Genomic DNA, 27,230 nt, shown 5'->3' on the forward strand with positions numbered 1-27,230 from the left:
GATTACTGAATTAAACGCATGGATTGCAGAATTAAATCTCTTTTCATTGATGCTATGCTGTGGCTTAAAGATCAGGATTATGGCAGTTAATCTAAGATTTAGAGAAGGATTTGGTTTACATCAAAAGGTTTAAAAAAAAAAAAAGAAAAGAAAAAAAGAAAAATAAAGGCTTAAAGAGGAGACTCCAGACATGTAAGGAGGCCAAGGACGGAAGCAGGTAACAGCACAGTGTTCCCGGACCAGCATCAACACAGCAGTACAAGCCCTCCTTCACTATGGCTCAACCTATGTGGGGAAGTATAGGCAGCACCCTGTGTAGTCTTATCCCTGAGTTTCTACATCTTTTCCTTACCTCCCTCCTTCCCCTCTTAGAATCAATAGCTGTTCTTCCCTGGATATCTTGAATGCAAACAAGACAGTGCTTGGAGTAAGCCCAGGAGGTATACAATACATCATTAAAGGTTTTCCTTGGGATTCCTGACTGCTGCCACTCTCCCTTCCCATCCCTAGCCCCTACTCTTGGCACTATGTTCAGTACAGAATAGAATTTTGGTGTTCAAAGTACCCAAGATAAATGTGCTTGTAGGCTCTAAAATGAAGAGTAGGGCTTCAAAGACAGTAACATCAAGCAAAGGACTACCAAAAATGTTGGCTTGGGATTTCTGCAATAAAAAAATATAAATGCTAATGATTTCTGTGGAAGGAGATGGAAAGGCATCTAAACAGGTAAAGTGACCAAGAGCCATAAATTTATTTATTTGGGGGGGGGGGTGGTAAATTTCTTTATTATCTGAAAACAAGAGTAGTTACTATTTAAATTTTCCTTTTGTGTTAGGGGTCAGACTGCATGAGACCATCAGCTGTCACTGTCAATCACCATAACACCCTCCCCAACCACCTTTTGCTTTTAGCTCCCTTCACTTCCCAGGGATTCCTTGTGTCCCAATCAAGCTTTGTCACAAGCTCTTGGATCTTAACCCAAGGCATTTTGTACCTTCTTAGCTTTGAATATTGACCACTAAGTTCTCCAACTTATTATCCTGCTAAGAGCCATAAAATTAAGCTACAAGAAAAGAGAATGCATGGGTTCCCTAGCTGGCTCAGTCAGTAAAGCAGGTGACTCTTGATCTCAGGGTTATAGGTTCGAGCCCCCGTTGCGTGTAGAGATTACTTAAAAATAAAATCTTTAAACAAAAAACAAAAAAAAAGAAGAGAATGCATTAGCCAGGTCAAGAAAAACATACTAAGGCAGCAACCAGCCCAATAATGACAGAGTAACAAAGGATCAGAACACTGGTAAAAAGGTATTCTTATCATCTGTTTATATATTTTAAAGAGGAAGTCTAAGAAATTTCATGTCTCTTAATATTTAAAAATATCCATAGAAGGTGAAAGTTAAGACAACAAATACGGTAGCAGCTAGAAAAATTAGACTCTACTCAGTTCGTCCTTCGAATTCTTTCAGGAAGGGTAATACAAACTAACTGCATTGCTAATTCCTATTACTGAAGTCTAAGAAAAAAAATAACATTTTATCTCTACTTAAGGGTAAAAAAGGCCTAGCCATAGGTTTGTTTTTTAAAACCCCAGCCACCCTGAAACAGCTCAAAAAGGGACAAAATGAAGCCTCTTCCCACCCCTTCAGTGTTTCTACAAAACTCACCTACTGACACTGTCAGATTTGGATGTTAATTCAATTAACTTTCGATCCTACTCACCCTGGTTAAATGTTCCTGAGGAGTGGGTGCGGGACTGAACTCACAGTGTGAAAAGACATCCCCTTTCCTTCTCACATCTAGAATAAGTTGTGCCACGTAATTTTCCTGGAACCGTGTTCTCTTCCCCAAAGCACCTGAAAAAAGCATATTAAATTGTATCTACTGATTTGTCAATTAGATCAACTGTACAATCATGAAAAGTAGTATTTTCAGAGTGCTTTAGAGTTTGTAAGGTATTTTCTCCATTTCACATTTTAAAAAATCCTGAGGCCCAGTGATGATTTTAAAACTACTTATAAAATTATAAAGCCAGGGGTGGGAGATAAAAATTAATAATAATACTAAAAATTAAAATAGAATTATAAAGCCAATAAGCTATGTGGCCAGAACTCAAACCCAAGATTTACGCCACTGGATTACACATACCTACTTTTGCATCAAACTACCTCCTTCCTCAAAAAAGTGTCATGGGGGCAACTGGGTGGCTCAGTCAGTTAATCATCCGAGTCTTAATTTTGGCTCAGGTCATGATCTCACAGTTCGTGAGATAGAGAGCCTCACTTCGGGCTCTGGGCTGACAGCGCAGAACCTGCTTGGGATTTTCCCTCTCCCTCTGCTCCTCCGCCACTCTTTCCAGCTCTCAAAATAAATAAATAAACATTTAAAGAAAAAAGGTGTCATTGGTAGAAGGATTATCAGCATCTTCATATAACAAATGAAAAAACAGAGGTTCTGAGGTGCAGCCGCTTGCTTAAGATCACGGGGATTATCAGTATCAGAGCCACAGCTTAAAGCCAAGGTCTCCAGGTTCTAAATCCCACAGTCTATCTTTCCATGATTCTATCTGGCTTCATTTAACACCAACATTTTGTCCATTTTGTATCTGAAATACCTTGCTACAAGAATAGCTTTAATAGAAGAAACAGTCCTATTATCCATTCTCTGGCAAGCTTCAGATTATAAAGACCCTTGACCATAATGACCCGTCTAAGAAGTCTAGATTTTATCCTGCAATGAATCTGGCCCTTTACACATGTTACACAAAAATAGCTACTGAGACGGCCTAACACAGCTCACTTTTTTATAGAAAGGCTACAGTTAAATGGAAAAAAATAATAATCTGATTCCCATTTTATATTTGTGAGTACCACATTTGTATTTTTTTAAGTTCTTCACTCTTAACTTGGAAAACATATGAGGAACTAGCTAGTAAATATACCAGCAGTTATAGGTGACTATACAGAATACCGTGCCATTAGTTTTTAAATAGCCCAAGAAAAGCCCCCTAGGGCTGAAACATTTAAAAACATAATCTCTGAAACTAACCTCACAAGTTATATTATACATAACTATATTCTCAAATATAGACAAGACTCCAACTTACATATGGCCATCGTTCCAAAAGTTATAAGCTAGATATTTAATAATTTTCCCCATACAAACAATGTAATAAAAGATGGCTAAGATCCCAGACCAGGCCACAGTCATATTTAACTCATAATGTATTTGAAAGATTTTATTGACAAGACCAGCTCAATAAGAAACATAGAAAAAAATTTTTTAACGTTTATTCATTTTTGAGAAAGAGAGACAGAGCGCAAGTGGGGGTGGGGCAGAGACAAAGAGAGACACAGAATCTGAAGCAGGCTCCAGGCTCCGAGCTGTCAGCACAGAGCTCGACGTCGGGCTTGAACCCATGAACCGTGAGATCATGACCTGAGCCAAAGTCAGACGCTTAACCAATCGAGCCACCCACGCACCCCTAGAATTTTTTTTTTAATGTTTATTTTTGAAAGAGAGAGAGAGACAGAGAGAGAGAGAGAGAGAGGGACACAGCATGAGCAGGGGAGGGGCGGAGAGAGAGGGAGACACAGAAACTGAAGCAGGCTCCAGGCTCTGAGCTGTCAGCACAGAACCTGACGGGGGGCTTGAACTCATGAACCGTGAGATCGTGACCTGAGCCAAAATCAGATGCTTAACGTACTGAGCCACCCAGGCGCCCCAAGAAACAAAGAATTTAGGGGCCTAGAATGGGCCTTAGGGATAACTCAGACCAAGCCCAAGAATGACAAATAAGTTCAATCACTTCAACCTTCACACACCCGTTGTCACAGCCTGGACTGCTCAGCTCAGGTTTAACAGGTATAACACATGTGCTCAACTGACCATGTCTGACTTTCATTAATGTCATCAGTACCGAATGCCAAGAATATTGTGAAAACCCAGGGATAGGGCAAGATATAAAAAGCAACTAATGTTTCTTATTTGATACTCAGAAGAAACACAGAGGTTTTTGAAGAAATTCTGTAACTTACTCGTTCATTCAACAAACATCTGAATGCCAACTATATACCTGTGTTCTAAGGTATTGAAAAAAATAAAAGTCAAAAATTTCTGTTCTTAAGGAAAACAAGAAAACCAGGATGGAAGGTGGGTATTTACAAAACTAGGGCGATGTAAAGAGGCCACACCAAACTTGGGAGTTAAGCCAAACTTTAGGAAACCCACATTCACAAACAAATGATCAAAAAGTTCATTTGTAGGGGCACCTGGATGGCTCAGTGGTAGAGCACACAACTCTTAATCTTAGGGTCTGGAGTTCAAGTCCCACACTAGGCAGAGAGCTTACTTTTTTTTTTTTTTTTTTTTTAACGTTTATTTATTTTTGAGACAGAGAGAGACAGAGCATGAACAGGGGAGGGGCAGAGAGAGAGGGAGACACAGATCGGAAACAGGCTCCAGGCTCCGAGCCATCAGCCCAGAGACCGACGCGGGGCTCGAACTCACGGACCGCGAGATCGTGACCTGAGCCGAAGTCGGACGCCCAACCGACTGAGCCACTCAGGCACCCCGAGAGCTTACTTTTTAAAAACAAGTTCATTTGTATACTACCTGGCTGCTGTACATTACTAACATGTATCTAACCAGACTAGAAAATAGAGGAAATCTCCAGGAATAAAGAAGTCATTCCTAATTTGTTCTAAAACTATGAACTTCTAAAACATTTTTTAACGTTTATTTATTTTATTTATTTATTTTTTTATTTTATTTATTTTTTTTTTTTAGAGAGAGACAGAATGTGAGCAGGAGAGGGGCAGAGACAGAGACTCAGAACGGGAAGAAGGCTCCAGGCTCTGAGCTGTCAGCACAGAGCCCCACACAGGGCTTGAACTCATGGACGATGAGATCATGATATGAGCTGAAGTCAGACCTCAACCGACTAAAGCCACCCAGGCACCCCTAAAACTGAAATTTTTTATTTTTAATGTTTATTTATTTTTGAGAGAGAGAGAGAGAGAGAGAGAGCAAGCAGGGGAGGCAAAGACAGAGAGGGAGACACAGAATCTGAAACAGGCTCCACACTCTGAGTTGTGAGCACAGAGCCTGACGCGGGGCTTGAACCCACAAACCGTGCGATCATGACCTGAGCCAAAGTCAAATGCTCAACCAACTGAGCCACCCAAGTGCCCCTAAAACTATGAATTTTTACAATAAAATCTTGGGGCGCCTGGGTGGTTCAGTTGTTTAAGCATCCAACTCTTGGTCTCAGCTCAGATCATGATCTCAGGGTCATGAAGTCCCACATCAGACTCTGCTCTGAACGTGCAGCCTCCTCAAGATTCTGTCTTTCTCTCTCTCCCTCACTCTGCCCCTCTCACACTCGCACTCTGTCTCTCTCTAAAATTAAAAGAGAAAAAAATAATGAAATAAAATAAAATCTTTAAAATCTATTTTTATAAAGCAAAGAACAGAACATAAAAAATCAAATACAACCAAACAAGACAGCCAAACTGCCAATGTAATAGTTTCATCACAAAAATCAATTAATAACCCACAAAAAGTAACAAGTCTTACCTGTCAAATCAATTTGTAATTTGCTGATGTCTTTAGCAATGTGGAACTGATCCTTTGCTTTTGCATATTCATAATAATATAAAAATATATATGCACATTCCAGATGGAACTGAATAGCCAAATACGGACCTGAATCATCTACAAACAGACCTTCTTGTTTTGTCACTGAAAGACATGAGATGAAACATTAAAAACTATGATGAGTTGGCAGGCGGGGGCAGGGAGAATTGGGGAGGTTGGCATCTGAGGGAGTGTAGTAAGTGTCTTAGGGCAGGGACGCCCCGGAGTCCCCGATTTAGCCGCTCATGAGCTCGTGGTATTTTCCTTACATGATCAGGCTCCATTGCTGGTGATGCCACTAGCCTGGAGCCTGAAAAGATTAGGAAAATGTGTCTGGCAAAGTGCGGCTGGGGACCGGGGGCCAGGAGAATAGGGGCAGCATGTAGGCTGGAGATGATGGAGCTTTAGGAAGGCCTCTGCCGCTGTAAGTGTGAGCCCTGGTCAATGATGACGTGACCACTGCACAATCTGAGTTCTAGGAACCAGGTGATGGAGTGTGTGCTGAGAGCTGACTGTGAGACTGGGGGGGGGTAACTATGATGAAAATAACAATCTATGATTAAGTAAAATGAGTAAAATGTTGAGTCCACAGTATGCGAAGTATACATTTGCATATTCCCTGCTCTTAAAGATGAGGAACGCAGATATAAAAATAGTTCACAGCTAGCATTCTCTCAGCACTCACATGTTGCAAGAACAAAGCTAAGGACATTGCATACATCCATCCTTTATTCCACAGGATCCTAGGAAATACAATTTATAAATCTGCTCTAATTTTAGACTGCTTGTCTTACTCATGCTAGAAAAGAATATGGCAATGCAAGGTGAAGATACAAAGTACCAAATGAATCTACAAATAAACATCACAGAAAATCTAATGAAGAGCTCAGCTTACAGACTGTTTGCCTCATAATGAATGTAGAAATTCTCCCTTCAAAGGAGAAAGACACACATAGATACAGATGACTATATGAATACCAAATAGAGAATGAATATTAACTTAGCAGTCAGATTAGGATTTATTTCTCTGAATACCGTAGCTGAATAGACAGGAGGATAATAACCTGATAACAAGGTGTCTGGAACAAAATGACTGTCAAAATTAATCATATATAATAAAGAGGCTAGTTGACACACACCAGAGTGCAGGGGGTGTCCACAGGTCACCTGAGCCATACCTCTACAGCACCCCTGACAAACTACCCCTCACAAAGGCTTCCAGTAGTGGGTTAGTCAGCATTCCACAAGAATTAATGCATAAATAATGTTAAAATAATATTAACACTGTACCTTAATTGTACTTCAATTAAAAAAAAGAATTTTAGGGGCATCTGGCTGACTCAGTTAGTGGAGCAGGTGACTCTTGATGTCTGGGTTGTGAGTTCCAGCCCCACTTTGGGGGTAGAGATTACTTAATAAACTTATAAAAAAAGATTTTTAAAATATTTTAAAGAATTAATGCATAATAAATGAATAGAAAATACACTTCCAGTGTCCAAAGATGGAGAATCAGTTTTCTATTATTCAAGCTGAAAGGGAAAGTGATACATACTGAATGCCATCTCAGCCTAGTACTAGGTATATATTGTGTTATAATTCTCACAATGATATCTTTGAGGCTGACACTATCCCCACTTAATTCATTAAAAAATTAAACTCAGGAGCACCCAGGTGGCTCAGTTGGTTGAGCATCCAACACTTGATTTTGGCTGAGGTCATGATCCCAGGGTCGAAGGATCAAGCCCCCTGTCGGGCTCCATGCCGAGCATGGAGCCTGCTTAACATTCTCTCTCTCCTTCTGCCCCTTCCCTGTGTATGTGCACGTGCAAGCTCTCTCTCTCTCAAATAAAAAAAAATATAGAAACGAAAAGAAAACTGAACTTAGATAGCTTACTCACTCGTCACCTCAGTTGTTAAGTGGCAAAGCCAGAATGTGAATCCACACTTATTGGAAAAAACAGGGGTGAGGGGGGAGTTGGCAGAATGAATATAGAGGTGATGTTACACAACCCAACCTCCTTCATCACCTAGTTACCTGACAAACACTTAGAGCTAAGAAACAGATATCTTTTATTTTACTCTGAACCGAAATTAAAATGAGTCTGAAGAGGTGTTTTTCTATATACTGCCAGTCCTTTTTAAAGAGATTCTCTGGACTCAGAGAGTAAGCAGAGATGTACATGTGTTACTTTAAAAGACAGACAGGCATCCAAACATGAATTTCTCGCAACGACACTCCATCAGATTTCTTCCACACAAACCAAATTCAAGAAAAGCAGGAAATGATGATATTCAGTGCTCTTAGTGCTTTTTATTAATTTTTTTCCTTCTATCTGCCCACTATTCCTGAGTGTCTAGCCATTTTTCTCAGAAATACAATAACCTTCTATCATCTTAGCACAGTTCACAAGTGACACAATTTTCCTTAGTTGTCAACAGTAAAGTAATTTTCCCTTAAGGTTCTGGATGCAATATATATCAAGGGATGTAAAACTTGGCCAAGCTTTTTAAAAACCTCTCAATAACCACAGAAAGGCCATTTCTGCATGTAAGTAGACTTATGACATTGTGATAGACCGTGTAAGTCTAGGGAAGGCTGTCAAATTTAAACTGTCCTAATAACACATAATTAAGTCACATAAATGCCCAAAGCTGATTGTCTGTATCTATCTTCCCTCCTACCTACCTATCTACCTGTGTGAATTCAGGTGGATATTAGAGTAATTGGCTTTCATCTTCTACTTCTTCTGTAGCTCATATATTCAGGGGTCAAAGACTGTTCAATAAAAATAGGAAGACAAGCCATGGTTTTTTGTTTTGGGGGTGTTTTTTTTTTTTTAAGAATTAGTTTAATCTTTAAATTCCAACAGCATGACCAATTACTTTCCCAATAAAAACACCTTTAAAAAGCTAGATTTAGGGGCGCCTGGGTGGCTCAGTCGGTTAAGCGTCCGACTTCGGCTCAGGTCATGATCTCACGGTTCATGAGTTCGAGCCCCGCGTCAGGTTCTGTGCTGACAGCTCAGAGCCTGGAGCCTGCTTCGGATTCTGTGTCTCCCTCTCTCTCTCTCTCTGCCCCTCCCCTGCTCATGCTCTGTCTCTCTCTGTCTCAAAAATAAATAAAACATTAAAAAAAAATTTTTTTAAAGCTAGATTTAAAGTCTGGACTTAAAATGTTTAATAGACAGTGCAGGCCAGGGAGGGCCTCAGTCATATACCAGAACTCATGGCTACAGGGCCACAGCCGAGGGAACCCACCACGGGAAAGCCCTTTAAGATCCTAGGAATTTTAGATGCCGAAAACATTCCCTGGGCGTGGGATTCAATATTATATGAATGGCTCTTTAGGATCTGTTGTGGCTGGCCTTGGACATCTTTTGTTAACTAGTAGATTTAGGAGATAATGTGATATTGGTGTAGGAGGATTTATCTCAGTGGCTTTAGGATGCTGGTTCCATTGTAGGTATAACTATACAAGCTAAAAACCCAGGAGACAATTGCCAGAGAGAAAATTAAAAATAAGATTTTATATGAAAGTACCCACCTTGCTCCTGATCTGAAAGAAAACAAACCAATGGCAACAGCAGCAACTGAGCAAAGTCTCAAGCACAGAAAACCCAAATATAGCACATTAGAGTCAGTGTGAACAAAGCTAAGTCAGCTATATTAAACACTGTATGTACCACAGGCTTTCAATCAAGTAAATAAAGTGTGTGTAATAATAAATAAACAAAAATAAATAAATAAACTAAAATAAATAAGATGTTTGATACCACTGTGCTGAGAAGAAAGTAAGGAATCCTCAAAGAACAAAAACTGAATGAAAACTGAACCTGAGGAATTACGCAAGCACCGAAGCCATATTCTGCCCTGAAGCTATCTACCAAACCTTAGGGACCTTAGAATTCCATTTTTATGGCTGCAAGGAACACCAAAGACAGAAGATGAGGCCTAGACCCACCCAAAGTAGCCAATCCAGCAGGAGAGTCCATTCAAAGCTGAGACCCAAATTACTGTATCTTCACTGAGAGGTTAAAAAAAGAGGTTAAGTCTGCCATGCAAAAGAGGTCAGCAAGAAAAATGGCACTGGGAGAAGGGGGAAAACAATTATCCTAAGAATCCATAACCGTAAGCCAGCCTTTACACATTTGTGACATCATGTCTAAACAGGAAAGCACTAGCCAACGCCAACTCATTTCCTCTTAAAAAAATCCTTTTCTCCCTATCTCCATACTTTGCAAGCTTATTTCCTACTGCTGCTCCTCCAGTGTTCCATCCTTCTCCTGCCTCTCTCCCTTCCTCAACAATTTCCCTCTTTTCTATCCTATGACTTTTAATAAACATCTACTGAATTATTATATATGCTTCGAATTACACCAGATCCTACAGCAAGGTTTAAGCCCTGATCTTCCCTAACAAGATATGGGGAAAAGAAGAGCTAGGAAGAGAAGACACATAACAATTACTGTGAAGTGAAATTGTATGGTACTGATCATAAATACCAAAGGGGGCATATCCCTAAGACTAGGATAGTTGAACAAACCTTTTCAGAAGGGCAGGCCTTGAAAGATGGGTAGAAATTTGGCTGCAATTCACTTCTAGACCATAAGGCTCACAAAACCACGTGAGTCTGGTTCACTGCTCTATGTACCCCCTATCATAGGTGGCCCTCAATAACTGTCTTAGGAGTACTCAAATATTTAAAAACCTTTTGACAGCAACCATCAAGATGGAATCCAATGTTCTAAGAACCAGTTCCTGCCTACCTGTTCAACCTCATCACCTGCCACACAACCCACCCTCACACTCTGCTCCAGCCATTCCAAACTACCCAAATTCCCAAACCCACAGAGATGTTTCAAGTCTCTGTACTTCTCTTAATACATGTTATATACCTTTTCCAGCTTCATCTAATAAATTCTTAATTCTTCGAGAGTCAGTTCAAGCATGAGGCTCTTTGTGAAGCCTTCTCTGATCTCTCAGGTTTAGATTAACCACATCCCTTCCTATCCCCTTTATGCCCTTTTTTCTACTTGTAATTTGTGCCCTTGCCCCACTGAGTTCTTCAATATCCCTAGCACCTGGCATGGTGACTGAAACACAGCAAGCATTCTAAAAACAATTTGTATTAAATATCAAATTGAGTATAAAATATAAAGTCAAAGGTAAAACTGGGAACAATTAAAGACTTTCCTAATGCAAAAAAGGGACATGATGTAAATGGTATTTAGAAAAACCAATCCAGTACTAACATAGAGGGAGAGGGAACGAAGGCCAAGAATGAGTCTGCAAGTCAGGGACAACCCTTCAGACGTGAAATGACAGTGACAGTAGCCTTAAGTAACTGGGGGCTGGTCATATAGAAAGAAGGACAGACCTACCTTGTCATTGTCTGTTGCTCAACAGCAGTCCTGTCCAAAACATTCTCTGACAATATAAATATTCTCTAGCTGCACTGTCCAAAATGGCAGCCATTAGCTACACATGGCTTCTGAGCACTGCCAATGTGGCTAGTGAACCTGAAGAACTGAATTTTTTATGTCTTTTCTTTTACTTATTTAAATTTAAATAATCACAGATAGCTAGTGGCTACTATATCAGCACAGCTCTGGCTAGCAGTCATAAGTGACAAAATCACAGATGTTTTTAATTAATAAAAGGAAGCACTTTGCGGCAATTACAGATCCTAACAATGGAATGCATTCTCCCTCAAAGTAATTTCAGAAAGTTCCCAAGGGAAGAGGAAGTAACTCTTTTGGATACAATCTTGCAATGAATTCCAGCATTAGGATGAGTGGAGAGCCAGCCTAAGAAGAATCACATTATTTTATACCTGGAAAGGCTTCAAAGATCAGTTTACATGGAAAGAATCCTTAGTTCGGAAGTCAGATGAGCTGTCTAAGTGACAGGAGAAACTAAAAGCCAGATCTTAAAACATCATATTCTGTTAATTGTCTTGATTGTGGTAATTTCACAGGTGTATACATGTGTAAAATATCGCACACTTCAAAATATGAGTAAATACTGTAGGTTAATTATTCTTCAAAAAAGCTATTAAAAAAAAAAAAAAGGAAAGAACACTACATGCACCAGTCTACCATCCTCTGTAAACTCTTCAGTCTTCAGTTCTATCTCATAAGAGTGGTTGTGAGGAATAAACTAGTTCATATACTTAAAGAGTACAGGGCTTGGTACAGAGCTAGCACTGTAGAAATGTGAACTGCATTATCCTTATCAGATACTAGAATTCTGCCCTACTGACCAGTTGCAGAAATATAATGGAAAGAAGAGTGGGAGGGATTTGGAGTTACAAACTCTACATCATAGGTCTGGCTCTTGGGCAATTTGAGTCACAAGTCTTTGTAAAATGAGTTAGTTAGCTGAACAAAATAATCTCTAAAGGGCCTTTCCAAACTAAAGATTTCGGACATGGCCTAGGATAAGAGTGGTAGGAATGGATGTACATGGGACCCTTAAGGAAGAACTGGTAAGATTTAAGAACTGGCTAGATGCACAGTATCATGGAAAACAATGAGTCAATTATGAACACACAGTTTCAAGCTTTGGATGACTCAAGGTTTAAGTAAAGAAAGGAACATGTCAACTCAGATGTATATTATTTTAATAAACCTGTAGGTTCTCCATGGAAATGAATATTCATGACCTTCTGGATACAAATGTCAACGAGTACATTTAAAATGTGTGCTAAAACCAAAATCTCTTCTTAAAAGATTATTTTAAGGCTATTTTAAAATGAAATTCCTACAGATAGTTATAATATGTTTAGTATATTTAATAACACTCATTGCAAAGTATCAATTCTTTTTTTTAAATCAATGCACTCATCAGTCACCAAGAGATTAATCTTTTGATCAGCTCTTTTGATGAGGAAACAACTTAACCGAGAGTTACAGAGTTGCCTATAGATGTTATAGCAGAACTCCCGGACAAAGCATTTCAAACTTTTCTCTTACACACTAACTTCTTCATAAGCTCAATTTCGAAGAGCTAAACTACAATATTACATCTCATGCACTATATCAAATCATTTTCGGTATACGCTCCCACAGTAAATGGTTGTGTGTGCATCTAAGCCATCTTTTAGAGAATCATGGGTTTCATTGGTGTGATATCAAAAAGAGTGCCTAGATCACACTGAAGAGCATACTTTGCAAGACTCTAACTTACTCATTTCATACATGTAATCAGTCCAGCAAAGTTCTGCTGACAGTGTGATGGGCTCTATTCCACTACACTGTACTGATGTCACATTCCTGGACAAAAATATAACGACCACAGTTGTTCATGAAATCCTCACTTATGTTTCATAGACTGAAAAAAATCCTGCCAACTTTTTGATGATCCTTCAAGGGCAACATTTCAAATATAATATCCTTCTCTGGACACTGAGTAATATTTCAGTTGTAACTGACTGCTTGGTCAACATTTGGGTCAAATCCCAGAACAAAACATTTTTTTAAATAAAATTGTTTATGAAATGTTGCAGTTGAAGACTATGTGCAGACCTACTTAAACATAGCCAAAATGGACGAATTTATGACTAGATAAAATGAAAAATGTCGTTGATTAGCCTAGAATGGCAACATAAAAAATGCTTAGTTGTAAGGCAAAGTAAATGATATGCTGAAATATATTGCAGAAAAGAATCAAGACCACTTGGGGAATGAGTCACTTACAAGTCATATTTTCCAGATCTTAGTTAACCCTTTCTGTTTGGAAACTTAATTTTACCCCACAGAATAGAATTCTCTCTAAAACACATCATATGGTCCTTCCTTTTTAAAATGGCACATAACGCAGGGGGTGGAGGGTGCCTGGGTGGCTCAGTCGGTTGAGCATCCAACTCTTGATTTCAGCTCAGGTCATGATCCCAGGGTCTTGGGATCAAGCCCTGCCTCAGGCTCTGCACCTAGCATGGAGCCTGCTTAAGATTCTCTCTCTCTCCCTCTGTCCCTCTTCCCCACTGTGCACTCACTCTCTCTTTCTCTCTCTCTAAATTAAAAAAAAATAATAAAATAAAATGGCACTTAAGGAATGCTACTTTTTCTTTTCTTAATAATAATTATGAACATTAGTCACTGTGCTGTGATAAAAAACGCAGCCATAAATGCAAGTTTATATAATATAGGAATAAGGGAAGAAATGTGACTTTCGCTATAACAACTGCATCAAATTCGATTTTCCATAAAAAGAAAAAACAACTCCTAGTGACACCTTTTTTGTTCACTTTTTGTTAACCAGTTTTCCATAAAAGTATAATGAAGCACAGGAAACCGTATAATATCCTAAGTAGTGTAATGTAATTACCTTTCTACAAAATTAAACAGTGGGCTGAATCCTGATGCCATCTTACTTCAAATGCTCTCACTATCCTCTGGAAAAGGCAACTTTTTCTCCCCATAATTATCGATGATGTTAAAGTCACCCTTGCCTTTCAAAACTTTACCCAATTTCATAAATTAGAAGCTCACCCCCCCTTCTTCCTTTGCACTATGTTCATTTATGGAGTATACCTCACGTCATGTCAAAAATATGCAATGGCATGAATGGGGGAGACTCAGTCTACACAGTTTTCATTTTACTGAATACAGAGGAAAAGATGTCTGCTAAATGGGGCGTCAGGTATTCATTTTCTCCAAGGTTCACTCTGTATTCATTTTGAAGAGAACTCCACCTTTAGGCAATGTTATTAGGAGAGATTCAAAGTCCATATGGCATCTGGGTAGGATCAATTTTTCTCCTAACTGCTGTAATATTCCTTTTTTTTTTTTTTTTTTAAGTAGGCTCCACACCCATCATGGAGCCCAAGGTGGGACTTGAACTCAAGACCTTGAGATCAAGGCTTGAACTGAGTTCAAGAGTCAGATGTTTAACCGACTGAGCCACCCAGGCGCACCTGTGATATTCTACTTTTTGAAAAACTCTTGTACAGAAGTTAAGTCAGATAAAAGTTGCTACTGAAATGGAGAACAGATGGAGTTCTAAAAGTGCATGTAGAAAGGCCTCAATAAACCTTAACTGTTCTTATTCAACAAATATGTACTAATTATTTACTATTTTCCAGGCACTATGCTAAGTAGAAAGAAGCTTAAAAACAAACAAAACAAACAAACAAACAAACAAAAACAGCTCTCAAGGACCTCCAGTCTAGAGAATCTATAGTCTTGGTTCAGTAGGCTAAATCTGCTCATAAAAATCTTTTATAATCCAAAAGCATTAAACCAAAACTATTGGTCAGAAAAAGCGAGAGTCTGTTTTTCAGTTCTGTTACTTAAGAAATACCATGGTATAGGGGTGCCTGGGTAGCTCAATCAGTTGAGCATCTGACTTTGGCTCAGGTCATGATCTCATGGTTCATGAATTCCAGCCCCATGTCAGTCCCACTGCTGTCAGCACAGAGCTGGCTTGGGAGCCTCTGACCCCTTCTCTCTCTGCCCCTCTCCTGCTCACACTCTCTCTCTCAAAAATAAACGTTAAAAAAAAAAGAAAGAAAGAAAAGAATTACCATTGTACAGAAAAGTAAACTCCTTACATGTAATAAAACAACTAATCTATCATATGTCAGGTTTAAATCCCATAGCAGAATATATATATATATATATATATATATATATATATATATATACACACACAAAATTTGATTTAACATGCCCTTGCTTGTTTCATAGCCTTGCATTACCTAAAGTCCTGAAAGAATATAAATGGTCTAAGTCTCAGTTGGCATACACAATATAAATGAATCAATTATCATACTGACTGAATATTTTCCTTACTTTCTCCTTTTGAATAATGTACAGATGTTCATTTTATCTAAGATTAGCATATGCTTATGTATTTCTATCCTAAAATAACAACAACAAAATTGAGACATTAATTTCAACTAAATTACCTAGCTTAGTAGTATTTACTGCTGCACAAACTAACATTCTCTCCACTGTATTCTGGCCTAGCTTGTTACTACATAGAGGTACCCTTGAAGGAAACAGACTCCAGAAAGGTGTGGGAGCTTCTTGTAATGACATATGCACACATGTTAAGAGTTGTTTTATGCCTTCATGAGTGTGCTACTCCACCAAGTACAGATCACTGCTTCTCCACCCAGAGTGACGAAAACCACCGCTTCCCCCCCATGGCCCTCCTTATCCAAGGGGGACAGGTCCCAGGGCCCCAGTGGATGTGAGAAACCACAGTAGAACCAAACCCTTTTCTCTCCCTCAAAATATCTTACTGTACTGTGCTCACCCTCCTTTGTGGTGATGTGAGATGATAAAATGCCAGTGTGATGAGAGGAAGTAAGGTGCCTGACGCAGGCATCGTAATGTAGCATTAGGCTTCTTCTAACCTTCTGACAATTGGTCAGAAGGAGGATTATCTACTTCCAGGCCGCAGATGACTGCAAGTAACCGAAACCATTGAGATGGAGACCATGGAGAAGGGAGAGTACTGTTCACACATACGCACATGTGCACGTACTCATGCCATACATACTCTTGTTATGGTGAAAGGACCATGGGCTTTGGAATCAGACACACCTAAGGTCAAACCCCTTCTCTTAACTCCAAAGTCTGTAACCAGGTCCAAGTTCATCTGTGTTCAAGTGTTCCTTCACCACAAGAGAATCTGTTTTTGTTTTGATTTGTTTGGCAACTTTTGCTAAGAAGAATCATTCCAAAAGCCCAGGGAAACCAAGTATCAAGGTACCCAAGATTTTTCTCTTTTCAAAATGCTTCCCTAGTAATGCAAATTGGTGCAGCCACTCTGGAAAGCAGTGTGGAGGTTCCTCAGAAAATTAAAAATAGACCTACCCTATGACCCAGCAATAGCACTGCTAGGAATTTACCCCAGGGATACAGGAGTACTGATGCATAGGGGCACTTGTACCCCAATGTTTATAGCAGCACTCTCAACAATAGCCAAATTATGGAAAGAGCCTAAATGTCCATCAACTGATGAATGGATAAAGAAATTGTGGTTTATATACACAATGGAATACTACGTGGCAATGAGAAAAAATGAAATATGGCCTTTTGTAGCAACGTGGATGGAACTGGAGAGTGTGATGCTAGGTGAAATAAGCCATACAGAGAAAGACAGATACCATATGGTTTCACTCTTATGTGGATCCTGAGAAACGTAACAGAAACCCATGGGGGAGGGGAAGGAAAAAAAAAAAAAAGAGGTTAGAGTGGGAGAGAGCCAAAGCATAAGAGACTGTTAAAAACTGAGAACAAACTGAGGGTTGATGGGGGGTGGGAGGGAGGGCAGGGTGGGTGATGGGTATTGAGGAGGGCACCTTTTGGGATGAGCACTGGGTGTTGTATGGAAACCAATTTGACAGTAAATTTCACATATTAAAAAATAAAAAAAATAAAAAATAATAAAATAAAAAAAAAATAAAAAAATAAAAAATGCTTCCCTAGGAAACCTGCAAGGTATGTGTAGCAAAGGCAGTGGGAGGCACTGACAGAGGTGTGTGGTTTCTACTTTCATTTATATTTTAGGTACTTTTGTACATGCATATTACGTATTATAATAAAAAATAATACAAAATGTAAAAATGTCTCTCCACCTATTGCCATCCTTAGGAAAATGTATTTTCTACTAAATGTGAAAAAAAAAAAAGGCTTTCTTCATGTACTCAATAGGACAGAGGATAAATAATTTTCTATTTTGCATGTCATTTGGCACAATTTACTCCAACTCATTAATGAAGGAAGTTTTTTTAAACAAAGAAAGTTTGCATTTGTTTCCAAAGAGGCTTCTCAGATTAAAACACAGACAAAATATTAAAATACTTGTAAGCCACTTGTGATAAAATCATGGCAACCTACATAAAACAAATCACTTTCTAAATAGGTAATATAAATTACAATGATGACCTCTTTTTAAATTCAAAGGTGAAAAGAAATTGTATAATCTGACACCCTAACAATTTGTGATATTCCACATCCAGAAGTAAAGGGGAGAAAAAGAAACCCCCTCAACCAAGAAGTTACTATTACCTGTAAAAAACTAAACTAAAAAGGAATATCTCAGCCAAGAACTTCATGCCCGCATCAAACAAAATCTGCTACATACCTTCCCCGATACAGTCTCCGGCAAGAGCAAAGAGCTGCGGTGAGCGCTGCTCCAGCAACTGCTGGTGAATACTCACACACCTCAAAGTCCACCATGGCAAGCTCTAGGGAAAAAAAGAACCATGTAAACTGACAGTAAAGGCCCCTCTGGAAAACAATGTTTCCACTAACTGAAATTAGCGTTTAGAATTTTTTTTAACATTTGCGAAATTAAACTTACTCTTCGACAAACTTATCCACCCACTGCTCTGTCTTTGATGATGATACTCACATCAGCTTCTCCCTCTTTCGCAAGAACCCCTCTGCTCCATTCTCTCAGAGCCTGTATTTTAAATCAGCTGGGCTTCCTGATGCCGTTTAGAACTTACGACCTCATCCTTTAAAACGTCTGCTGCTGTCAGCACCCTTCTCCTCCATGGCACCCCCTCAGCGCCATAAACCAGGCAGCAACTCGCCCAGGAGAACTCCAGCAAGAACCTCCCAGAGGCAGGGAGTGCGGTGGGCATAGGGGGGTGGTGATGTTTTCTCTGCTCTGAACTTCTAGCGTATTATTTGTACTACCTCCTTTGCGAACACAGTCCACTGATTCACGTAGGTCATCCCTAGCTTTCAGTGTCGCCCACCATCTACCCAATAAGGTAAGAAATCACGTCCTGCCCATCTCTAGGTCCTCCTCAGAGCAATATATTTTGCACAAACTACACTGCAAAGAATACCCTGCATTCAAATATTCCCCAAAACTAAGAAAATCCCTTCCACACCCGGCGAGACCCTTCCATGAAACCTTCTCCCATGAGTGTGGCACATATTTGTCTCTCCCTTCTCTGAACTTCTACACTGTTCCTAGAAGTTAGCACTGCATCAGGTGCTTGTTTTTCAAGAGTATAACTCTACCTGGTCCAAACATTCTTGAGGATAGAGACTGAATTTCATACAGTGTCTTGACTATGGCTGAGAACACAGTAGGTTTTTCTCTATTGTCTGATGCTGTTCTCACTTGATCACTATTTCAAAAAAACTTGATCCTTGGGGCACCTGGGTGGCTCAGTTGGTTGGGCATCTGACTCCTGGCTTAGGCTCCGGTCAAGATCTCATGGTTTGTGAGTTTGAACCCCGGATCAGGCTCTGCACTGACAGAATAGAGCCTGCCTGGAATTCTGTCTCTCGCTCTCTCTCTGCCCCTCCCCCCCCATGCTGTCTCTCTCTAAAATAAACATTAAAAAAATAATAAAAATAAAAATAACTTGCTTCTTATTAAAAAAGAAAAAAACAGAAAGAAAACAACAAACAACAAAAAGCCAATACAAAAGCATGTACAGTGAAGAGTGAAAGTCTCTCTTCAGCTGACTCAGTGCCATTCTCCTCCCCTGGAAAAATCCATGACAAAGGCTTATAACCTTCTGGATCTTCCACTATGCGTATATGAGTGTATGTGTACATGTGTGAAGAGTGTATGGGTGAGTTTGCAAGTAAGAAGTATTAAATATTTTTGATAGGTTCATTAAAATATTAAGTATGACCATGCACTGAATCATCTAAATTAAATATTATAACTATGCTATTTTGAATATACTGCATGAAAGTATAAGAAATTAATTTTTCCTTTTTTTTTTTTAAAGCAGTATCTACTGGGGCACCAGGGTGGCTCAGTCAGTTAAGCATCCTACTCTTGATGTTGGCCCAGGTCATGATCTCACAGTTTGTGGATCGAGCCCTGCATGGGTTTGAGTTCTGCACTGATAAAGCATGGAGCCTGCTTAGGATTCTCTCTCCCTCTCTCTGCCCCTCCCCAGCTCACTTTCTCTCTCTCTCTCTCAAAATAAATAAACATTTTAAAAAATAAATAAAAGCAACATCTACTAATAGAAGATCATGCTTAACTATCAAAAGCATCTTTTTTTTTAACTTGAACTTAATGTCTTCATTTGATTAAGGGGTAAACTGCCTGGTTTCCCTCCTACACTGCTCCACAGCACATTGCTCCAACAATGGTGCGGTCACAAATGAATTTTGATTCTGTAACAAAATCCTTCTTAATTACTGATGCTGTTTCCTTAGTCCCTGTGAGGAAAGGTAGAATTATCTAATAGAGAGAAGTTTCACATCATGTTTCATTTACTTCCCGGAGGTGTTGCCTCATTTTCCTTCTTTTCTATCACTAAGGCTAACGACAGGCTACATTTCGATTATCTATCCCTGAACTGGCATCAGCATTAAGTGACTCAGGTTTGACAGCCCACCCTTCCTTTTCTAGACATGGGAATTCAGACAGAGTGAGTCAAAGAAACTGTCCTTTTAAGAAAACCTACGACATCAGGGGCTCAGTTGGTTGGGCGTCGACTTTGGCTCAGGTCATGATCTTGCAGTCTGTGAGTTCGAACCCCACATCAGGCTCTTCACTGACAGCTTGGAGCCTGGAGCCTGCTTCAGATTCTGTCTCCATCTCTCTCTCCCCCTCCCCTGCTCTCACTGGGTCTCTCTCTCAAAAATAAAATAAAAACATAACAAAATAAATTTAAGAAAACCTACATCATCAGATGCTGAACCTTTAAAAATCAGATCTATAAGTTAACTCTTAACCCCAAATCTTTATCTGGGGTGAGAGGGAGTGTGAAAAAAATAAAGAAAGCATAGCCTATTTTTCTACTAGAAAATAAAAGTGCCCTTATCTGTTTGCCAAGAATTGCTTAATAGAAAATCTGAGGCATTAATAAAAAAAAGACATTTGAAGCCTCACTCTAGTTTCTAGATCCTGTCTCCTGATTTTAGCACTTATGACAGAATGTTCTGATTAGGAAGTCACACTAGTCAATAACCTCCTAAAAGGCAGGAAGCATAAGTGTACTCAAAAGGCACCCAATAAATCTTTGCCAGCTTGGCCCATTTTTAAAATAATTATAAATAAGGGAAACTGATATTCCAGAGAAATTTACTAGCGTAACGTCACACAGCTGTTAAGCGGCTGAGCCAGACAAACTCTGGTCTGATTTCGAAGCCAAGACTCTTTTTACTCAACATTTACATATTACTAATACTAGTCTATATACTTCACAGATTAGGGGGTTTGGGGAAAATCACCTTCTTTTATAGTTCCACAAAAATATCATTATAAACAACTTGATATATTCTTCATGAGTACGTCTATTCAAAGCTAACTTAAAAAGGTTAAAATTAACTTGGTTAAGTATGGGACACTTCTTTACTATTTTATCTTCATGTATCAAAGAAGTCATTTTTATATCATCATTTAGAAAACGACATATTACAGACCCAAAGAAGAAAGAACTTTCCTGTTTTCACTGAAAGGGAAGATTTCAGCACAGAGTGATCTCTGCATGGTGATGGGTAACAAGACAACAGGGTTGTAAGCCCAAGTCAAAAGTTGTTTAGCACCTGCCAAGAAATTCAGGTAACTTGTCTCTCCAACCCCACAAAGTATGACATTTACAACCAGCCGTTCAAATATTTACTTGTTCAACCCTAAGTTGATAGTACATATATCTTTTTTTAAAAGATGCTTAACTACTGGCTGATGAACGTTTTCCACCAACAAAATTTAAAACTGTCTCACTCATTTACTACTCTAGTCTCACTACAAAGACAAGAATGTCATCTGGCAGCCTCATGCCTCAGTGACACTTTCTTTAGAGCCAAATACTAGTCATTCTAGAAAAGAGCATTCACTCAGATCAACTCTAGAAAAAAAATTTTATTCAAGCTAGCATGACTAAACAATCAAAGATAAGGCCTTATATCTACTCCGACATTTGAAGCCCATCCGGTAAAACCCCTTCCAGTACAAGCGATTCCAATTCCTCTGGCTGGCATGACAGTCACTGAAAGAGGCAAAACTTGCTTTCTTATCCCTACTTGGGTATGAAATACTTAGGAAAATAAGTCCTTACACAGTACAGCCCGAGTCTACATTTTGCCCACCGAAATACTGTTTTTCTTAAAAATCTTCAGCCAAAACTTGGAAATTGGGAGATTTCACATACAATTTAGATTTATCATTTCTGGGTCTACATCCTCAAGTTGCCACAATTAGAACAGGAGTCAGCAAACTACAGTCCGCAGGCCAAATCCACCCCACTCCTATTTTTGTACAGCCTAAGAACTAAGTACAGTTTTTACATTTTTAAAACACTGGAAAAAAACAAAAACCAAAAGAATATTTTGCAACATGTGAAAAGTATATAAAATGTCAATTTCAGTGTCCATAAATAAAGCTTTATTGGTACACAGACACACACCATTCGTTTACAAACTGTCCACAGCTGCTTTCACAGCACAGTGCAGCCTGAGGAGCTACAAGGCACACTGTACAGGTGGTGACGTCCACTAACCCTCAAAAGACACGCTTGTATCTCTCTTGGAGCTCTGTCACTCCTACCGCATAGTAGCTTTCTGTGAGTAGAGCAGGTCTTCTCACTAATTTATCTGTGACCTAAAGAAACAATGTAACAGACATTCAACAAATGCTCTACTAAATCCAACCCAAATGATGAACCAAGGTAGGATGTGGGCCAGGAAACAGTAATTAAGATCGACTGCAAGAATACTAAAATTCTGCCTCCTGCTCACTATCCCTACAGGAAATTCATGAAAGACCATGGAGGATGTTTTCAAACCTTTAAGATTCAGAGAATCAACATTTACATACACTCACACATACACAACGTACGTCTATACAATCCTTTTAAAGGGGCTCAATATAATCTCATTTTATATTAGATGAATCTCATAAAAGGAGAAAGTTTTTGCTTATTTTCATTAGATTTTAATTTTTTAACATTTTTTAAGTTTATTTATTCCTTTTTGAGAGAGACAGCACAAGTGGCAGGGGAGAGGGAGGCAGAAAGAGAGGGAGACACAGAATGAAGCAGGCTCCAGGCTCTGAGCTGTCAGCACAGAGCCTGACACAGGGCTTAAACTCATGAACTGTGAGATCATGAACTGAGTCAAAGTTAGATGTTCAACTGACTAAGCCAACCAGGCATCTCTATTTTCATTAGATTTTAAAGTGATATACCTAAAGAAGACTTAGAAAACACCACCTACCGTCGTTTCTCCCCTTACCTGAATGGTTGTCAGTTTATGTCTTACATTCACTAGAATAACTCGTGCTATTAAGAGTAGTATGGGCTTTGAGGTCAGGCTGTAGACTGATTCCCCGTCTAGAATAAGCAGATTCAGAACAACCGCATCCAGTCCTTTGACCTGGGAAAAAAAAAAAAAAAAAGTAAGCCAAGATGATGTAATTTAACAAAATATTAATCTTTATAGATCTTACAATAACACATATTTTCCAGTTAATTCAACTTTGAAACAAAGGCATTAATCTATTACACAGCAATTGGCACTGGACAGAATCATAACATTATAAAGGCCCCTGGAGACCTATAAACCCAGGCTGCCCTAACAGATGGCCACCTACATGCCTATATTTTAGAGGAACAGGGAAGTCAAGAAAATGCTAGTATTGAAGAGGTTTCACGACTTTATAGATTTACTTACAACAAAATAAAAAGCATCCCTATGTTAAAGTATTTACATTAAACACATTTCACATATGCTTCATTAGCTGGCAAACGTCATTACAAAGCAGGTCTGCTCCATAATTCCTAAGCCAAACAGCCAGCTAGATCTTACATATCAAATGCTGAGTGGACCTAAAACTACGGACCAGTGGTAACAGAAGGCTGCAAAAAAAGACATGCATTTGGAAAACCCAGTCTTTAACTAAACAGAGACTTTCTACAATGGACAAATCACCTGCATTTTCTAAAATGTGCACTGTATAGTTTTGATGACTGCCACAAGACAGACAGCAGGAATGCTTACCCATTAGAAACATGAGCTCCAAGGTCACAGACACAGGACAGTGTCCTTTTTCTGCCTCTTGTTAGTTTGTGGATATAGGTAAATTTTTGAACTGAAACATCATTAACTACAAAATGAAATCATAGAACCCACACCTTGTAGGGTACGTGTAAGGATTAAATTAAATAATCCAAATAATGCCAGTGCCTGGATAAATACATTGTTGAAGCATTCGATACCGGCAAGAAAGAAAAAGCTGTGGGTTCACCCGCTGTCCTCCCTTCATCGTCAAGAAGTGTAATAGAGGAATAAAGAGCACCACCAAACTGCAAACAAAGCTTACCGCTACCTACACTAAGGCCAGAGGAATTTTTTTTAAACCTCAATAATTAAGAAGCTATTTTGAAGTTACTATAACTACCTCAATTTTAGAAGGAAACAGACACAAATGTTAAGTGCAGTCAAAAATCACACAGACGTCAGTGTCTGAACAGATTCCAGCCTGTTTTCCAACTCCCAAATCAGTGTTCCTCCTAGCACCCCATGCTGCCTTCCCCACGGACCGCTTCCTGCCCCTTGGCAAGGTTCAGGGCTATGCTAAGCATTAGGAAGAATGCAAGCACCAGGCCAGGATCACTTCCAGCCTTCCAACTAGGACCACTACCTTATGGTGGCATGGCTACTAAGATACAGACACTGGAAGAGGACCAGGTGTGGGGGAGACCCTCACCATGAGTTCAGTCTGAGACACGTGAGCACAAGGCATCTTGCGAGACCCCCATGCAGAGGTGCCGAATATACCAGCAGATATACTCACTTAAGAACTTGGGAGAAGAACCTGCCTAATGTGCCAAGACTAGATATGCAGCCTCATTGAGTTCTCTGTCACACAAAGATGTCAAAATAAGGATACAACCACCCTTATTTCCCAAAGTCCAGACCAAACTGGTACACTACAAGAAGATATGACATGCCTTTAAGAAAAAGAATCTGTGGGGCACCTGGGTGCTTCAAGCAGTTAAGCATCCGACTTCAGCTCAGGTCATAACAGTTCGTGAGTTCGAGGCCCCCATCAGGCTCTGTGCTGATGGCTCAGACCCCACTTCACACCCTCTGTCTCCCCCTCTCTCTGACCCTCTCCCGTGCTCCCCCACTCTCACCCACTCACACTCAAGAATATATAAATATAAAAAAAAAAGAAAAATAATCCATATTCTAATCACTTTGAAATGAGAAACATAACTAACCATTCTAGCACACGTTTAGATCATTCTCTTGCAAATGAAATCCCTAAACAGAAGCAGCAAACAAGTAATTTACTAGGGTAACAAAAAAAAAATTATACAAAGAGATAGAGACAGCCCATGATATACCACCTGGGTATCATTACCTCTGATACTCAAAGCAGGGGTTGGTTACTAAACCTCCTACTCTTCAATTCAAAACTCTCGGGAGATGGTAGTAACAAGACAAATAACAAATAAATGAGTGAATCTATATAAATAAATACATTTCTCTTCCCAGTGCTACCTTGCATAATCATGACAAAATGAAATGCTTTTCTATCTTCTGCTTAAGTAAATCAGCCTCTGCCTACACCCGAGATATAACACTGATATTGCAACTGAGTTCCAAATGTGTTTCCAGAGGTTTTGGGAAATTGTCCATTTTTAAAGAGGATTGTTTAGGGGCACTTAGGTGACTCAGTCGGTTAAGTATCCGACCTCAGCTCAGGTCATGATCTCACAGTTTGTGAGTTCAAGCCCACATCAAGCTCTCCGCTGTCAGCACATCTCACATACTGCTCAGACATGGACCTTTAGTGCTATTCCTCTGAGACCGGTTAGCATCAGAAACCAGAAAACAGTGTTAAAAATGACAAGGCCACACCACCATAAGGTAGTTGATCCTGGCCCTGTCCTTGCAGCCTTGCTAATGATTAGCATAGCCCTGAACCTTGCTGAGGGGCAGGAAGAGATCTGTGGGCAAGGAAAATGAATTTAGCTTTGGTCACTATACTCTATGACAATAAAATATATTCACAAATATTTGTGCTTCACAAGAGCCAAGAATCATGAATTACCACAGGAAAATGACTGTACTCATGTGTTCAAAAACTTCAACTCCCCCTACCTTCCAAATTCTTGGATTGCTGGAAAAGAGTATAAATTGAGTATTCCTTTTGTCTTTTTTTTTTTTTTTAAGTTTACTTATTTATTTTGAGAGAGAGCCAGTGCAGGAGGTGCAGAGAGAGAGAGAGAGAGAGAGAGAGAGAGAGAGAGAATCTCAAGCAGGTCCCACACTGTCAGCACAGAGCTGGACACGGGGCTTGAACTCACGAACCATGAGATCATGACCTGAGCCAAGACCAAGAGTCAGACGTTCAACAGACTGAGCTACCTCGGGGCCCCTTGAGTATTCCTTTAAAAATAACCTGACACAAACAAAGAAATAAACAAAAACAATCTGACATTACCAAGAAGAACTGAACATGTGTATACTCTAGGGCATAGCGATTCCACATACGGAAATATACACCACAGAGGAGCTTCGCAACTCCCTGCTGGGATGGGTATACAAGTGTGTTAAAAGACCATCCCCTCAGCCCTCAGGGTACCCAACTAAAGCCCAAGGGCCTCCTCCATTTAGCACACTGCATCAAACAAACGCTATCATTTTTTCAGTATGCTGTGCTTCGAAATTCTTGCAAATGATTACCAGAAGATATGTTCCTAATAGCACTGTATGTAATATATTGGGGGGAAAAAAAAGGAAACATACCATATGGCCAAGAGTAGAACAGACATATAAATTCTGGTCTAGTCATGCAACTGGAATACTATACAACAGTAAAAGTGAATAATGATGTAATTTCAAAAATATATCACTGAGCCTAACAAGTCACAGAAGACGTACAGTGTATGTCATTTATTTATAAAAGTTCAAAAATTGGAAAAATTAAACAGTATGTTTCCTGGAGTTACACAGGTGCTAAAACTATGAAGAAAAGCAATGGAATGATTAACACAAAATTTATGAGCCTGGTTCATGGGAGAGGGGGGCCAGGGCTGCCATCAGGAAGCACACAGGGGACCTTCTGAGGCAGTATTTCCCAACCTTTTCCAAGGCACAGCATCCGCAGAAGATGCTATTATTAGTGGTGCCCAGCAGGAACTAGCAAATGCTGCTAACCGGAGGAGACCAGTTCACAGGCTCCCCCAACCCAGCCCAGGCCCCACACGGACACTGCAATGACACAGGGCTCGACATCTGGGGAGCAGCAGTCGGGAAGCTCTGTTCTTCAACACTGCTAATGTTTCTCAGGCTGGGTGGTGGGAACCAAGGGCTTTTATTATTTAAACTGTATACACTTTATATGCTTTTTTGAATGTATGAGGTAGTTCTAATAAAAAAAAACTAAAATCAAAGTCTAAAGGTTTCCTACAGTCTGGCCTGAATCCCATGAAGTCTGACCTTTTACTGCTACTCCAGCAAGCTCAGAGCAGCCCGTTCCCACAAACACTATGCTCTTCTCCCCTCTGACTTTCTGCTCACATGACTGCACCCAGACTGCATTTCCTCCTCTTCTCCACCTGTCCATTTCCTCATCACCCTTCAGGTTCAACTCACGCTCCACCCCCAACTAAACTGTCTGACACATCCACTTTCAATACTG

General features: G+C 39.6%; 1 protein-coding gene, 2 non-coding genes and 1 pseudogene across 4 annotated transcripts in view; 3 read left to right on the forward strand and 1 right to left on the reverse strand.

Moving 5' to 3' along the window:
* Positions 1 to 27,230, reverse strand: part of TTC27 (tetratricopeptide repeat domain 27) — a 186,632-nt gene that overhangs the window by 154,784 nt on the left and 4,618 nt on the right. Inside the window, exons 4-7 of one of the 2 annotated variants that reach the window (XM_042933280.1) lie at positions 22,811 to 22,951; positions 17,733 to 17,835; positions 5,574 to 5,738; positions 1,719 to 1,852 (exon numbers count right to left, since the gene is read on the reverse strand). In XM_042933280.1, the coding sequence (XP_042789214.1) occupies positions 1,719 to 1,852; positions 5,574 to 5,738; positions 17,733 to 17,835; positions 22,811 to 22,951 (543 nt within the window). The remainder of the gene's footprint in view (positions 1 to 1,718; positions 1,853 to 5,573; positions 5,739 to 17,732; positions 17,836 to 22,810; positions 22,952 to 27,230) is intronic. The other variant, XM_042933281.1, reaches the window with a different exon arrangement.
* On the forward strand, positions 5,853 to 5,992 carry LOC122216759. Its single transcript, XR_006201101.1, has one exon.
* On the forward strand, positions 6,072 to 6,156 carry LOC122216742. Its single transcript, XR_006201085.1, has one exon.
* Positions 8,860 to 9,227, forward strand: LOC122216439 (annotated as a pseudogene).

Source organism: Panthera leo, chromosome A3 (genome assembly GCF_018350215.1).
Source record: "Panthera leo isolate Ple1 chromosome A3, P.leo_Ple1_pat1.1, whole genome shotgun sequence".
In the NCBI taxonomy this organism is placed as follows: domain Eukaryota; kingdom Metazoa; phylum Chordata; class Mammalia; order Carnivora; family Felidae; genus Panthera; species Panthera leo.